This window comes from Solanum pennellii, chromosome 1 (assembly GCF_001406875.1).
Source record: "Solanum pennellii chromosome 1, SPENNV200".
NCBI classification, from domain to species: domain Eukaryota; kingdom Viridiplantae; phylum Streptophyta; class Magnoliopsida; order Solanales; family Solanaceae; genus Solanum; species Solanum pennellii.
The window spans coordinates 89,259,588-89,275,702 of record NC_028637.1 but is presented as its reverse complement, the minus strand read 5'-3'; the positions used below and the strand labels follow the sequence as shown (position 1 = coordinate 89,275,702).

General features: G+C 28.9%; 2 protein-coding genes across 2 annotated transcripts; both read left to right on the top strand.

Annotated features, from left to right (window-relative positions):
- The first annotated feature begins 3,282 nt into the window (after nt 1-3,282).
- Nucleotides 3,283-4,790, top strand: LOC107024082 (basic 7S globulin-like). The gene has a single exon (XM_015225006.2). It carries the CDS (start codon nt 3,340-3,342, stop codon nt 4,651-4,653), a length of 1,314 nt encoding a protein of 437 aa, XP_015080492.1. The 5' UTR covers nt 3,283-3,339; the 3' UTR covers nt 4,654-4,790.
- An 8,377-nt stretch (nt 4,791-13,167) lies between these two features.
- Nucleotides 13,168-14,636, top strand: LOC107029834 (basic 7S globulin-like). The gene has a single exon (XM_015231284.2). It carries the CDS (start codon nt 13,168-13,170, stop codon nt 14,509-14,511), a length of 1,344 nt encoding a protein of 447 aa, XP_015086770.1. The 3' UTR covers nt 14,512-14,636.
- The last annotated feature ends 1,479 nt before the right edge of the window (nt 14,637-16,115 follow it).

Genomic DNA, 16,115 nt, shown 5'->3' with positions numbered 1-16,115 from the left:
TATATATATATATATATATATATATAATGATTTAGTTTGATTTTTTTCTTTGATTTATTTTTAATACTATCAAATCAGAATATGAACTTTTTAAATTTAAAATCAAACTAACACAGACTCAAAACTAAATAACTAAATATTTAATCGATTTAATTTATATATATATATATATATATATATAATGATTTAGTTTGATTTTTTTCTTTGATTTATTTTTAATACTATCAAATCAGAATATGAACTTTTTAAATTTAAAATCAAACTAACACAGACTCAAAACTAAATAACTAAATATTTAATCGATTTAATTTATATATATATATATATATATATATAATGATTTAGTTTGATTTTTTTCTTTGATTTATTTTTAATACTATCAAATCAGAATATGAACTTTTTAAATTTAAAATCAAACTAACACAGACTCAAAACTAAATAACTAAATATTTAATCGATTTAATTTATATATATATATATATATATATATAATGATTTAGTTTGATTTTTTTCTTTGATTTATTTTTAATACTATCAAATCAGAATATGAACTTTTTAAATTTAAAATCAAACTAACACAGACTCAAAACTAAATAACTAAATATTTAATCGATTTAATTTATATATATATATATATATATATATAATGATTTAGTTTGATTTTTTTCTTTGATTTATTTTTAATACTATCAAATCAGAATATGAACTTTTTAAATTTAAAATCAAACTAACACAGACTCAAAACTAAATAACTAAATATTTAATCGATTTAATTTAATTTTAACTAAATCATGAATATCTTAACAATATAGATGTAAAAATTCACCTAGAAATTAATATTCTTTTTTCCTGTCGGTCATTTAATGAACCATTTTTCGAGTTAGGGTAATAATTTGACCGTATAATATTGGTGCCGCCAATTAGAATAATATTTTCCTATAATATCGATGCCTTATATTTTTATCCACAGCACATTGGGAAGTTAATAATTATACTGAAAAGTAGCAATAGAATGGGGGAGGAATTCAAAGGCTAAAAACAAGGGATTTGCTTCATCACAACACATTGTATAAGCGTCACCTATTACGTATTGAGAATAAATAAATAAAATATGAAAAGTAATACATATATTTCTGTTTTAAATAAGAATTAGTGCGTTAATTATACTATTGACAGAGTCAAAATTTCAACTAAAAAGTAACAATATGTTATATATAAATATAAATTCTTCTCTAGCTATACAATGTAATTTTTTGATTGGCGAAAGGTATGTGTATCTCAACCACAGTTAATTACCATTAATAAAATTATATCTTTTGAAATTTGAGCAAGTCAATACAGACATATAAACAAATTGAATTGAATTCAAATAAATTTAAATGAGATAAATTAATAATTAAACGAGTTATTGATCCTTTCAAAAGTTACTAGGGCTAAAATAAGTCAGGTAAAAACCATCTAAAATGTTGATCATAACTCAACTCACTCAACTTTTACTAAAATTTAATTATTTTAATTTGTTCTTTGTTAAAAATATATTGACAAAAATTCTCATGAATCACTTCAGACTAATTGAAATGAACTGTACCAACAAATTAAGGATCAATAATCTGTTCAAACTTGATTAAATTGAATGAGTAATAATTTCACAAGCTAACTTTATCACCTTTTCGAGCAAGTGAGCAGTAGTTTTGTTTTTATATATTTTTAATATATATTTTAAAACATATCTTTGTCATTTTAGACCATTATTTAGATTTGCTTTTAGAATTCAAACGTTGAACTACACACGTCTTTGATAATATATAGTCAAAAGATTTATCTTTTTAATTACAATAAATTGATAGTTCAAACTTCAAAGTGAGCATATCTCAGGAGCATCTCTTTCAAATTATAACCATTTAGCATCTTCCTTATCTTAAAGGATTATTTTTTTCAATGTACCAACATTTTTAGTATTATCAAATATTTTGAAGTTTGAACCTATGACTTAAAGATATTTTTAGCCTCTGTTTAGTTGATGCCTACATAATAATAATAATAATAATAATAATAATAATAATAATAATATAATCATAATAATAAAAATAATAATAATAATAATAATAATAAAAATAATAATAAAAAAAAAGAAGAAGATCACTATATATCTTAATAAAAAAGGGAAAAAGGTCTGATATACCCCTCAACTTTGTCATTTGGAGCTGATATACCCCTTGTTATGAAAGTGACTCATATATACCCCTACTTATAAACAAATGACTCACATATACCCTTTTCCTCTAACGGAAATGAAAAAAAGAAGATAATTTTAATCTAACTTATTATTATTTTTTTCTACAATATATAATCCCATATGAGTAAATTTAATCCTCGTCAAACATATTTTTTTGACTTTTATTTTGTTTCAGTGACTAATTTAGAATTATTATTTTGATAATCATATTTATTTATGTTTCACTAATATTCTTGTAAAACTTATTGTAGATGACCAAATTTTTTTCTTCGAATACAAAAATCAAATTACAATATAGACAAAAAAAAAATAGTTTAAATTTTTTTTCTTTAATCAAAGGAATGAAAGAAAAAAATAAAATAAGAATAAGAAACTCAAATAATTATAATAAAAGAAGTCAAAAAATAATTTATGTATTAAAAAAATTAAAATATACCTTGAACTTTGATATATACCCCTAAATAATTTTTAAAAAAAATTAAAAGTAATAAATATAAATTTAAAACTAATTTTTTTAACTTCCGTTAAATGAAGGGTATATGTGAGTCATTTTGTAACGGCAGGGGTATATGTGAGCCGTTTGTATAATGGTAAGGGCAAATATGAGCCACTTTCATAACAAGAAGTATATCAGCTCCAAATGACAAAATTGAGAAGTATATCAGACCTTTTTCCCTAATAAAAATCAACTATATGAATCTTCACTATTCATTATGACTATTCATTATGCTCCACCTCAGCTTAACAATTCACTTTAATATTATACATAATCTTTGACACGCACAATAGATCCAGGCAATTACTGTTCAAGATAATGTCGGTATGAATTTTGTAAGGCATATCTAGATTTCAATGTCAATGAAAAATAAAATCAATAAAATGATAAATTAAAGTCAAATCAAGCAAACAAAGTCAAAAATCAAAGCCTCTACGCTTCTAGATTTTTTATTGAGTTGGCAAATAAAACTCATTATCATAGACGCTCTAAGCTTGCACGTATTCATCATCATTATATTATTTTTTAATGTATTTTTCAAAACTATATAAACTCCATTATTTTCCTCTAATATTACAACACCATCACACAACAAATAAATTAAATCATGGCTTCTTCTAATTGTTTACATGCCATTCTTTTGTGTTCTCTTCTTTTCATTACTTCAACTATAGCTCAAAATCAAACTTCATTCCGTCCCAAAGGCCTAATTATCCCAGTCACAAAAGATGCTTCAACTCTCCAATACCTTACACAAATCCAACAAAGAACACCTCTTGTCCCTATAAGTTTAACTCTTGATCTTGGTGGCCAATTTTTATGGGTAGATTGTGATCAAGGTTATGTTTCTTCCTCTTATAAACCGGCCCGGTGTGGCTCCGCCCAGTGTTCACTGGGCGGAGCGTCTGGTTGTGGAGAATGCTTTTCTCCACCTAGACCGGGTTGTAATAATAACACGTGTGGTCTACTTCCTGACAACACGGTTACTGGGACCGCTACTAGTGGAGAGTTAGCTTCTGATGTTGTGTCAGTACAATCATCTAATGGAAAAAATCCTGATAGGAGCGTAAGTGATAAAAATTTCCTTTTTGTTTGTGGTGCTACATTTCTTTTACAAGGTCTTGCAAGTGGTGTTAAGGGTATGGCTGGTCTTGGAAGAACAAAAATATCTCTTCCTTCTCAATTTTCAGCTGAATTTAGTTTTCCTAGAAAATTTGCTCTTTGTTTGACTTCTAGTAACTCTAAAGGTGTGGTACTTTTTGGAGATGGTCCTTATTTTTTCTTACCTAATAGAGAGTTCTCAAATAATGACTTTCAATACACTCCACTTTTTATAAATCCAGTAAGTACAGCCTCAGCCTTTTCATCAGGTCAACCATCATCTGAATACTTTATTGGTGTAAAATCCATTAAGATTAACCAAAAAGTTGTACCAATAAACACAACTTTGTTGTCAATTGACAATCAAGGTGTTGGTGGAACAAAAATCAGCACAGTAAATCCTTACACAATCTTGGAGACTTCACTATACAATGCTATTACAAATTTCTTTGTGAAGGAACTAGCTAATGTGACTAGGGTTGCGGCCGTGGCGCCATTTAGGGTTTGTTTTGATTCAAGAGATATTGGAAGTACAAGAGTTGGACCAGCAGTGCCATCAATTGATCTTGTTTTACAAAATGCAAATGTTGTTTGGACTATTTTTGGAGCAAATTCAATGGTACAAGTTAGTGAAAATGTCTTGTGTCTTGGAGTTTTGGATGGTGGTGTTAATGCAAGGACTTCAATTGTGATTGGAGGACATACAATTGAAGACAATCTTTTGCAATTTGATCATGCAGCATCAAGATTGGGATTCACATCTTCAATCCTTTTTAGACAAACTACATGTGCCAATTTTAATTTCACTTCAATTGCTTAGGTAGTGTGGACCTAAGTTGTTTTAATTAATGTATTGAATTATAATAATGTTCAAACTTTGTGTTTGGACACTTTGTAATAATTGGATGTATAAGATTTCTTGTGATTCGTTTTTTAAAACTTATATGTGTTTGACAATATAGTTTTCTTATAGTGTCTCGTATAATGGTAATCACTTATACAAAATAAACTACACAATAGGATTAATTATTATTAAAGTTATTTGACTAAAGTTATTCTTTGTGTTTTTTTTTCAGTCAATTGAATTTATTTGACTTTATCAAAAAAATTGTTTACTAAAAAAGTATGACACTATTTAATTTTATAAGACACATAATTTTTAGGCAACTTTCACATATAGCAAACAAAAAATTTATATTTGTATGCTATAACAAAGTTTGCATGATTGCGCTCCATAGCAAACTTATAACTGTATAATTCGCTATACATATACAACTGTATAATTTGCTGGCCTCGCTATACATATACAATTGTATGATTCGCTGGCCTAAATTGTATAATTCGCTGGCCTATTTCACTGCAATTGTATAATTCGCTGGCCTATTTCACTGTAATATGTGTATAAATTTTGCTTTGCATACAATTGAATCGAAGTAAAATGTTTGTATATCGTATAATTATGAGTGTATAGGAAGAAAATATATGTTTTTCTCTCGCTTTATACAAAAACAGAAACACAATTTATACATTTCTGTTGTATAAAGCGAGAGAAAATTGTATTTCACTGCAATTGTATAATTCGCTGACCTTTTTCGCTGCAATATTTGTATAAAATTTGCATCTCGAAGTAAAATGTTTGTAAATTGTATAATTAAGTGTTTAGCACGAAGATATATGTTTTTGCATGTGTATATCCAATTTTCTCTCGCTTTATACAAAATAGAAACATAATTTATACACTTCTGTTGTATAAAGCGAGAGAGGCGAGCAGAGGGAAAGTGGCGAGCGAGAATAGGAGAGTGGCGAGCGAGAGTTTTGGGAGATAGACAACTGGCAAACTTTGACAAACGTTTGCTATGGGGCACAATTAAATCAAACATTAGTTACTCCATTTATTTTAGGTTATTAGTTTGCTATTAAATACAATTATCCTAATTTTTATTAGGAGTTTATTTTATCAACAAACTTTACTAATAATATTTTAAAATTTTAGATTTGATTACTATTGTCACCGTCTCAATTTATGTGATGTATTTTGACACTGAGTTTAAAAATGAAAGAGCGATTTTTAAAACTTTTGATCTAAAATAAATTATAGAAATTTGAGTGGTTATACATCATTTCATTAAGGATAAAATGAATATTTTAAAGTTAAATTGTTACTCAATAAAGAAATGTTATTTTTTGGGACTGACTAAAAAGGAGAGTAAATCAATCATAAATAGAGTCGTCAATATGGCTTAGGCCTGTTGGGCTGGCCTGGCCTGGCCTAACCCGAAATTTAATAGTGTTGGACTAAGATTGTTGAAGCTCATTTAAGAAAAGGATTTTTCAGACCGGCCTGAATAAGCCTGCTGATTTGTGTGGCTTGAGAAATCTCGGTAGGGTCGGCGTGTAGGCCAATAAAAATTAAATAAAAAAAATATAATATAACATTAAAATTTAAAATTAAAGAGAGTTCAAACTCAAAACAATTAGATTAATATTTCTATTTAGATATTTATACTTTTAGTTGAAAAAAAACTTAGTAAATATTATAAAAATAATTTTATTTGTGGATTTGATTAGCAAGTAGTAACATTAACATCATGTAATATTATTTTGTCGATATTTATGATAATATTTTTAAATTATAATTTATAATTTAATTTAATAATTATAAAAATATATAATTTTTAAAAAAGTGGACTGACCCGACTAGCCTGTAGCTCACGTACTTATAGGTTGGGCCGACCGTTTTCTGCCCCTACACCAAAAATGAGCTAGTCCGGACGGGGTGAGCTAGCTGATATTGATAGTTCTAATAAAAAAATGAGTTATTTAATGATAAAAATAGTATTGAATGAAATAATAACTTTATAAATCCATTCTATTATACATGTGGATTATCCATTAGATTTATTCAAACAAATTGAATTCATGTATTGTTGCTTCCAATATCAGAAGAATCTCCAAGATTATTATGAGCTTGATTTTATAACACGTTATCAGCACGAATATGCTTTGAAAATTAAATACTTCGCAAAGGAGTTATAGTTGAAACTTTTGTGAGCAAGAACATGTTCTATTTTTTTGTTGTTACACATTCATATTTTTAAAAATTCCTCTTATGCTAATAATTTATTTTAGTATATATGTGTTATATGAAAAGGTAGAACATATTGATTTTCTTAGTGTTAATTATGAGGAACTTACTAATATTTATAATTACTAGAGGGTAAGAAGATGGATTCAAGTCTCATCGCACCAAAAGGGTAAGCCATTAGGTTAAAGTCCGGATGCACCATAATGAAAAATGTTTGAGGGTAAGACGGTATATTTATGTTCTATCGCACCAAGAGGGTAAGACATCAATTTGAGTTTTGATGCATCATGATTGGGTTCAAGTCCAATAAAATGATGGCATAACACGCCTTATATGGGTAAAACATTGAGTTTGAGTCAATGCACCATAGTGATGATAAAATGATGACTGAGGAAAAATAGTATATTTTTGATGAAAAATCTTGAAATTCATCATATTGAATTTGCTCCATTCCTTGAAAAGAATGTGATAGCAACATACGATAAGTTTGAAATCCGCATGTTGATTTGCTCCATTCTATCGTATGAATATGGTAGCAGTAAAGAATTAGTCTGAAAGATGACAAATGATTAACAATATTAAAAAGGGCGTGAAGAGACAAAATTATAATACTCATCATTGTGGTAATTATAAAAGGAAGAAAAATATGGGTTCTCCAAGTGGTCCTTCAAAATGTGAATGTAATTATATCATCAAAATGGTGTGAAAGATTATTGAACTTGTGGTTGTTGTCGACCTAATAATTTGATAAGTTTATAAAGCTACCGTCAAAAGAAAGGAATATAAAGTGGTGGTACACTTGACTTTTCAAAAATGAGAGTAAGGTGTGTCAAGCGAAAATGATAAATTTTCAAAAGCATGACAATGTGCTTATAATGCAAATTTATGATACACATATAAATGATTAGTCCATTTCTTAAAGAGAATGTGACTTGTGATGAGTATCGTTAATGCTCGATCATTCTATAAGAGAATGAGTCAAGATGTGATAAAATCATTACGGGTTGGATATATACCACAACTCTCCTCTATGAGAGGTTTGAGAAAAATGATATATGTCAAAACTCACCTCTACAGGAGGTTTGAGAGGAAATAAATTTTATTCGGCAGAAATGATTAATGGTATTGTACGTTTATACATCACTATGGTATGTTTATTGTGAACTATCGAAAGGCAAAAAGAAAGAAATAATTCTTGAATATAAGGGTTGTGGTCATTATTGTGTGGCAATACAAATTTGTCATTGCTTGTGTACCTATGGTACAACAAAAGTAAAGTAAGAAACATGTCTTGCTCGTAATAGTTTGACCATGACAATAATAATATAATTTCTCTTTGAGGAGATGTTCACCATATTGATGGTCATGGAATATGTAATAGTACACAAAATTAATTCCAAGCTCTAATGAGTTGTATTATTAGCATAGGAATAATATTGGGGTTGTAGTAAGTCTCAAAAGAAACTTTTTAAGTTTCGAATGAATTGAACAAATATATATATATATTGAAAGTATAAATTATGAAAAGATTTATTATCTTCAGATTTTACTACAACCGAAACGGGTTATAAATATTTATATAAAAGGTTACCCATTGTTTCCTCTTGTTTGTTGCACACAAACATGGAAATGCTGATGAATTCACATGCAAAAGTAAACTATAAGTATCTGAAATAAAGATCAGTTGGCATGACCAGTTAACCATTTTGGTTTAAATGTGATGCAAATGTAATTGAGAATTCATGTAGATTATATGATGAAGAAATAAAAGATTCTTCATGAATTCTCTTGTGTTGCTTGTTCTCCTCATAAAATGATCATTCTGCCAACAAACGTTGGGATTGTAATTCTCTGAAATTTTTGAAACATGTAAAAAGGTGTATATGGATCCTTTCGTGGATCATTTGCAACTATATGATAGATGCATCTATGCGATGATCACATATTTTCTGATGTCAACTTACAAATTGGTGTTTGTAAGGTTGTTTGCTCGAATTGTTAAATTAAGAGCACAGTTCCAAATTATGAAGTTATATTGATAATGCTGATTGATTTAACCGAAATTGTATGCCTCCAATTACAGCTCAATCATGGTTATGAGAACAAAACTCCCAAAATAAGATTTAGTATGAGATAATTTAACGTGTAGCAACACATATATGCATCAAGTCAACAAGGTTTCCCAATTAAAATTGGTTCAGGGTCACGAACCAAATAATTTTCATCTAAAATGTTGAATGTGCGGTTATGATTTTAATTGCTCCACCACGCAAAAAGATGAATTCCCAAATAAGGTTGGGATGAATGTTAAATTTTCTAACATTAGGGGTGAGATGATTGACAGTTGAAAATTATGTGTGAGGTTAATTATGAATTATCTAGATCCTCATTGTGAACGTAAAGTTCAAGTAATAATTCATTTGCATAATGTTGCAAAACAATTTCCAGATGAATGTACTGATCCTATGATATAATTCGGCTGCAAATGCTCCAATGTGAAGTCTTTGAAAGACAAAATCTATGATACGCCGAAAGCGTAATAGACTAATCGATTTCATATATAGAATTTCTTGAAGAAGTAGAGGAGCAAATGATCAATATGGTTATGATAATAAGGCAAGTGCTATAAGAGAGCACCACGACATAACAATTCATAAAACCTTGGAAAAGGTTCAAGTACCTGAAAAATAATGAAAAATTAAGAGATCTTGATAAGTTATGTCATGTTGGAATCAATATCAAATAACCATCGACGGTATCTTTGATCAATGATATAAATTGTGACGAGGATCTTGAATTCAAATATATCATATAGTGTGGACAGATAAATGGTTGGCCAAGTAAATGCATAATACAAGTATATTTTGTTTCACTTAGAGAAATGACGTTTTGGACTGATAGTCCATAAATCAAGGTATAATGTCAGTGGGGTACAAATAAATTATTATGTGATGGTATAATCGTAATATATCATGTAGAACTTGTGCCTTGAGGTATAAAGGTTTATCGCGAAATTCCTGACATTATTGGAGATGTTTTCTACCATGGTGAATGCAATGAGGTTTGTTTTGATCTATCAATATATGAAAAAGTTGAATGCATATAATGGATAATTATCATGTCTAGCTAGACAATAATGAAGGCTATGTAAAAATCCTTGAAGTAATCAAGGTGTCTGATACATATAAGATTTTAAAAGAAACTTTTTCAATAAAGCTTCACAAATCCTTATATGGATTGAAATAGTCAAGGAATAAAATGGTACAAAAGAATGACCCTAATTGTCCTTGCATTTTTATGAAAAGGTTCTGGTAAGACAGAATTTTGTCTTAACCTACAGATTGATGATTTGACAAATGAAACATTTGTCTATCAGTTCAGTTACATATAATAGTGTTGATGTGATTTTAAATGGATTATTCACATTGATTGAGTACCCCAATGATTATGAGATCGGTTGACATAAATAAAGATTCATTTTGATCTCAAAAAGAAGGATGAAGAGTTTCTTGGTGATGAAATTACATATCTTAGTGCAATTAGGGCACTAATGCATTTTGCTAACGATACTCGACCAGATATTTGTTTTACAGTAAATTTTAGGCAAGATTCAGTTCCTCCCCAATAAAAGAACATTGAAATGATGTTAAACACATACTTGAATGTCTCCGAAGGATTATAGACATGTGTTCATTCTATTCCGAGGAATTCAAGTCAAAGATGACTGGTTACGCATGCAGAATATTTATCTGATCTGCATGAAGCTCGATCTCAAACACGTTAGTTGTTTGCATGTGGAGGCACAATGATATCTTGGCGATTAATGAAGCAAATGTTGATGATCACTTCTTCAAACCATGTAGAATAAAAGCCCTCCATAAAACAAGTTGAGAGTGCGTCTGGATGAGATCAATGACACACCATATTCAGAAAATATGTGATTTTTCTTTGAGAAAGAACATACCAACCACAATGTACGAAGATAATCAATTGCAAATGAATGTGTCCACAAGATGATTGTTGTTGTAAACAAGTTGAATAAGCATTTACTTGCAATTACGAAGTCATGACGAATAGAATGATATTCAAGATGTATTTGGCTAAGCTCAAAGCCTCGTCATATCCATGAAATCAGAGAATGATATATCAGAATAGGTTCAACCATGGAACATCTTCGAGAATGCGATTTGATGACAAACATACTGTGAATATCAACGTCTGAAGAGTTGGTACATAAGAATGGATGACATCATCATAAGAAATTAAGTGATGTTTTGATCAGAGGGAGTGTGATACGCGTTGCACTCTTTTTTCCATGACCGATGTTTTGTCCCACTAGATTTTCCTGGCAAGGTTTTAAATGAGGCAACAAATATTGCGTATCAAAAGATATGTGTACTCTTCTCTTTCCTATATGGCTTTTTTCTAGTAAGGTTTTCAAGAGGCATATTATCTTTGGATATCCAAGGGGGAGTTTTATAAATCCATTGTATTATACATGTGAATTACCCATTAGATTTATCCAAACAAATTGGATTCATGTACTGTTGCTTCCAATATGATAAGAACCTCTAAGATAATTATATATCTATTAATTAGATGTCTTTTGGAAGTGATATCTCAACATGAAACACACTTGAATAGAAATAAAGTTCTCTTCTTCATTTCTATATCTCGTCTTCTTCTCTTTATACCTATATTGCTATGAACTTGATTTTATAACATATCTTAATTTATTAAAATATAAAATTAAAGTGAAACTATTAAATGACCAAACTATCCTTTAAATCAATACTAATTATGGGGAAGCGAGTACGTTGACGGTGACGTGTGCTTAGTCGGCATAACAAATATTTTTCTTATCAATTCATTATCTTGATAAATGCCAAAGATATTTATGTCAAGTATTTGTAAAATGAAATTACCAAAAACTCACAATGTCTATTTGTGAATTTTTATGCTTCTTAAAACCCTAATAATAGAGTATTAAATTTTTCACTTAAATTATAATCTTGGTCAAGTTATACAAAAAATAAAAATCTCTTCTAATTCTTCTCATCTCTTTATTTATACAGCTTATGCTGGCAGTGAATTACCTATTGCTTCTTTTGACAAAATGATCTGAGTGCCAGTGCTGGAAATGGAAAGCGGTTAGAATGTAAAATTGTTTGCTAGTAAAAATGTGTTTTATACAGGTACATAATCTCTATAAGTAGATGAGTATAGTTTGTTTGGTTAAAATTTTAAAATCGATTTATTTTTTAAAAATGATTTCTTTAAAATTGTATTTTTAAAAAAATATTTTAGAAAGAAATAATTTGTGTTTAAATAAATATTTTTCAGCAACCATTGATGTTTTAGAAAGTATTTTTGAGGAAAAACTACTTAGCTTCTAAAAGCTAGTTCTTTATAATTTATTTTTCTCTTCAAAATTTGATCAAACATTCCATTTTTTTTTTAAAAAAAAAGGCATTTTTCACCGTCCAAAGAGGTTGCCAAACGATCAAAAGAATGCAAAGAGTCGGTCTTTTATGTTTCAAAAACAATGATCTACTTTGCTTTTTAGGGATAATACATAAGTACCCTCTTAACTTATGTCCAAAACCTCAGAGACACACTTATAATATACTAAGATTCTATTACCTTCTGAACTTAATTATTAATAATTGTCTACCCCTTTTCGGCCTACGTGGCACTATCTTGTGGGTCCAACGTTTGATTGACTTTTTTTCAAGCTAGTGTCATGTAGGACGAAAAGGGATAGAAAATTACTTATAAAATAAGTTCAGGAGGGTAATAGGGCCTTAGGATAATATAAGTGTGTCTCTAGGACTTCGGGCATAGGTTGAGGGGGTACTCGTGCATTTTCCCTTTTAATTTCTTTAAAATATAATGACCTTTTTATTTTTTTGATAACACTCTAATTTTAATTTTTAATTTTTAATTTTTCACATGACATGTTTAAAGTCATAAAATTAATTCAGAATCGTAACATTTATTAATTTTTACACTTTATCTCAAAATTAAATTAAATTGTTCTTTTTAAAACTGAGAAAGTACTACTACCTGACCCACCATTTCAGGTTCTTTAGAAAATTGGACAGCTACCTTTTTTTGCTTTTGCATGAAAATTGTTTATACGTCCAAATTTGCACCCCTCACTTTCACGTGCCCATTTTTAGGCGTTATTCAACAATTCTCCTTTAAAACATACTCTCATTCTATCAAAGAATCACACTTCTCTCCACCATGAAAATCCCTCAATTTTTATTATGTTTTCTTCTTTTTATTTGTTCATCAAATTACTCCATAGCCAAAAAAAAATCTCATAAGCATCACCCTCTTCTTTTCCTTCCAGTATTCAAAGATGAAATTACACAACAATATGTTGCTCAAATCTACCAAAGAACCCCTCTTGTCCCTGTCAATTTAACCGTCGACCTCGGCGGACGATTTCTATGGATGGATTGTGAAAATGACTACATTAGTTCATCTTACAAAAATGTTCCATGTGGTTCAAGACCATGCAAACTCTCAGGTTCACAAGGGTGTTATGGATCTAGTTGTCCTGTTGCTCCTAGGCCAGGGTGCAACAATTACACATGTTCACATATTCCATACAATCCAATTAAAAGATCTAGCACTGATGGTGAACTTGCTCAAGATATTGTTGCATTATGGTCCATTACTACTACTACTACTAATAATAATAGTAATAATGTGTCCAAAATGTTATTATCATCAACTAGTGGAGTGATGTTTAATTGTCCTGGAGATTTTTTGTTAGAAAAATTAGCCAATGGAGTTAAAGGTATGGCTGGACTTGGAAATGGTTACACTGGACTTCCTTCACAATTAGCTAGAGCTTTTCATTTACCTCGAAAATTCGCTATTTGTTTGAGCGGTAACACTAAATCAAATGGTGTTATTTTGTTTGGTGAACGACGATCCTATTATGCATCTAATGAGGTACTAACTTACACTCCTCTGCTCAAAAATCCTGTTAGTACCGCGGGGGCTTATTTTCCAGGTGAGGCATCGGTTGAATATTTCATTGGAGTCGAAAAAATCTTAGTAAATGGGAAAATTGTACCGATTGATAATAAGTTACTTGCTATTAACAAGACTAATGGAGTTGGAGGAACAAAGATTAGCACTGTTGTTCCTTATGGTACAATGGAATCTTCAATTTACAAAGCGTTTAAGTATGAGTTTGTTAAAGCTATTGCTAAAGTTCCAATAGCTAAACCTATTACTCCATTTGAGTTATGCTTTAACTTGTCGAATTCGGATACTGTAACAGGGCTTGTAATTCCTCAAGTTAGTCTTGTTTTGCTAGGTGAACATAATAATAGTACAACTTGGGATCTTCCTATGAACAATTTCATGGCATCTCCTACTATTAATGATAGTAGTGATTTGTTGTGTCTAGGATTTTTGGATGGTGGTGAAAATGCTGAAACATCGATTGTTCTTGGAGGGATGCAAATTGAAGAGAATTTGTTGGAATTTGATCTTGTGAAGAAAAGAATGGGATTTAAGTCTGTGTATATGTCATCTGATTTAGTCAGTTGCAGCAACAAATTCAGATAAAATTGTTGTGATGTTACATGAATTTGTACTAAGGCTAGAATGCTAAAAAGTATGTTCACTACTTTTTGTATGTTAATGCTACTTTACTTTATGTAGACAAATACTTATTGCGTGTTACATATGTTCATCTTTTTGTTGATAATCACTTTAGTGTATATTGAAGACTGGAGGATACACACAAGCCCAAATACTCCATCATTCTATATTAATTAGATCACTTTAGTGTATATTGAACACGGGAGGATACACACAAGCCCAAATACTCGAGCATTATATATTAATTAGAGAAAAAGGATAAATATACTTCTGAACTATTGTAAATGGTATGCAAATTATCCCATTATATTTTTGAGACGCTGGTGTCTCTACCGTTCAAAAACTAGAGCATATACAATATGTCCTTCACTCTAACGGAAGACTAAATAGGGACACGTGACACAATCTTATCTGTCGATAAATGTTTAAGATTATACCATGTCCGTTAGTATAAATGATATATATGTTCTAGTTTTTGGACGGCAGGGGCACCAATGTCCCATAAATATGACGAAATATATTTACATATCATTTATGATAGTTCGGAGTTATATTTATCATTTTCTCCTATTAACTAATATCCAAATCACAACCACACTTAAAATTACTGAATTACAGTGGAAGATACTGAATTAGCAAGTAACAAAGGATATATAGATAAAAATGAGGATGAGAGATTCAACTCTTAGAAAGAAGATAAGAGGAATAGACAATTTCTTCACAGTATATGCATAATTTTCAAAAACCGCTGATCACAATCATTTAAAGTCTTCTGAACGTAGATCCCACACAAGTTCAAAACTTATATAAATATACTATTTTAAGAGAATATTTATCATTTATATATAAAAAAATAATTTTATTATATCACTTTTAATATATTTATAATACAATTTTAATACATATCACAGTGAACACTTTATAAAACATATATATATATATATAAAATACAAGTTTTATTGATGATAGTACATTTATCACATATTTTAATATAACGTGTCAATTTATTATCAAATAAGTATAATGTATTTTAAAACATTTATAAGTTATAATACATAAATATTGCATACATAATTCACTTTTAATACATATTATAGATTTATCATAGTATTACTTATGTATTACTAATTTAATATAAATAAAAAGGTTCCCTAAAATGAATAATTATTTATTAAAAAATAACCATTCAAATAAAATCTTGGAAAAATTACATAAATTAATACATTTTAAAAAATAATTACTGATTTTAGCGATACTTTTTGTTTATTACCATTTATAGCAGTGCTTTGTTAAATTTGTAATATATATTAAAAGTGAATTATGTATGCAATATATATGAATTATAATTGTTTTTTGAAATATATTATGTTTGTTTGGTAAAAAAATTGTCACATTGTATTATAAGTGTATTAAAATGTGTGATAAATATATTATTCATTATTAAAATTTGTATTATATGTGAATAATAAATTGTTCTTTGTAATATGTATTAAACTTGTATTATAAATGAATTAAAAGTGATCAAGTGAGGTAAAAATATTATTGCTATAAATGGTAAATATTTTTTT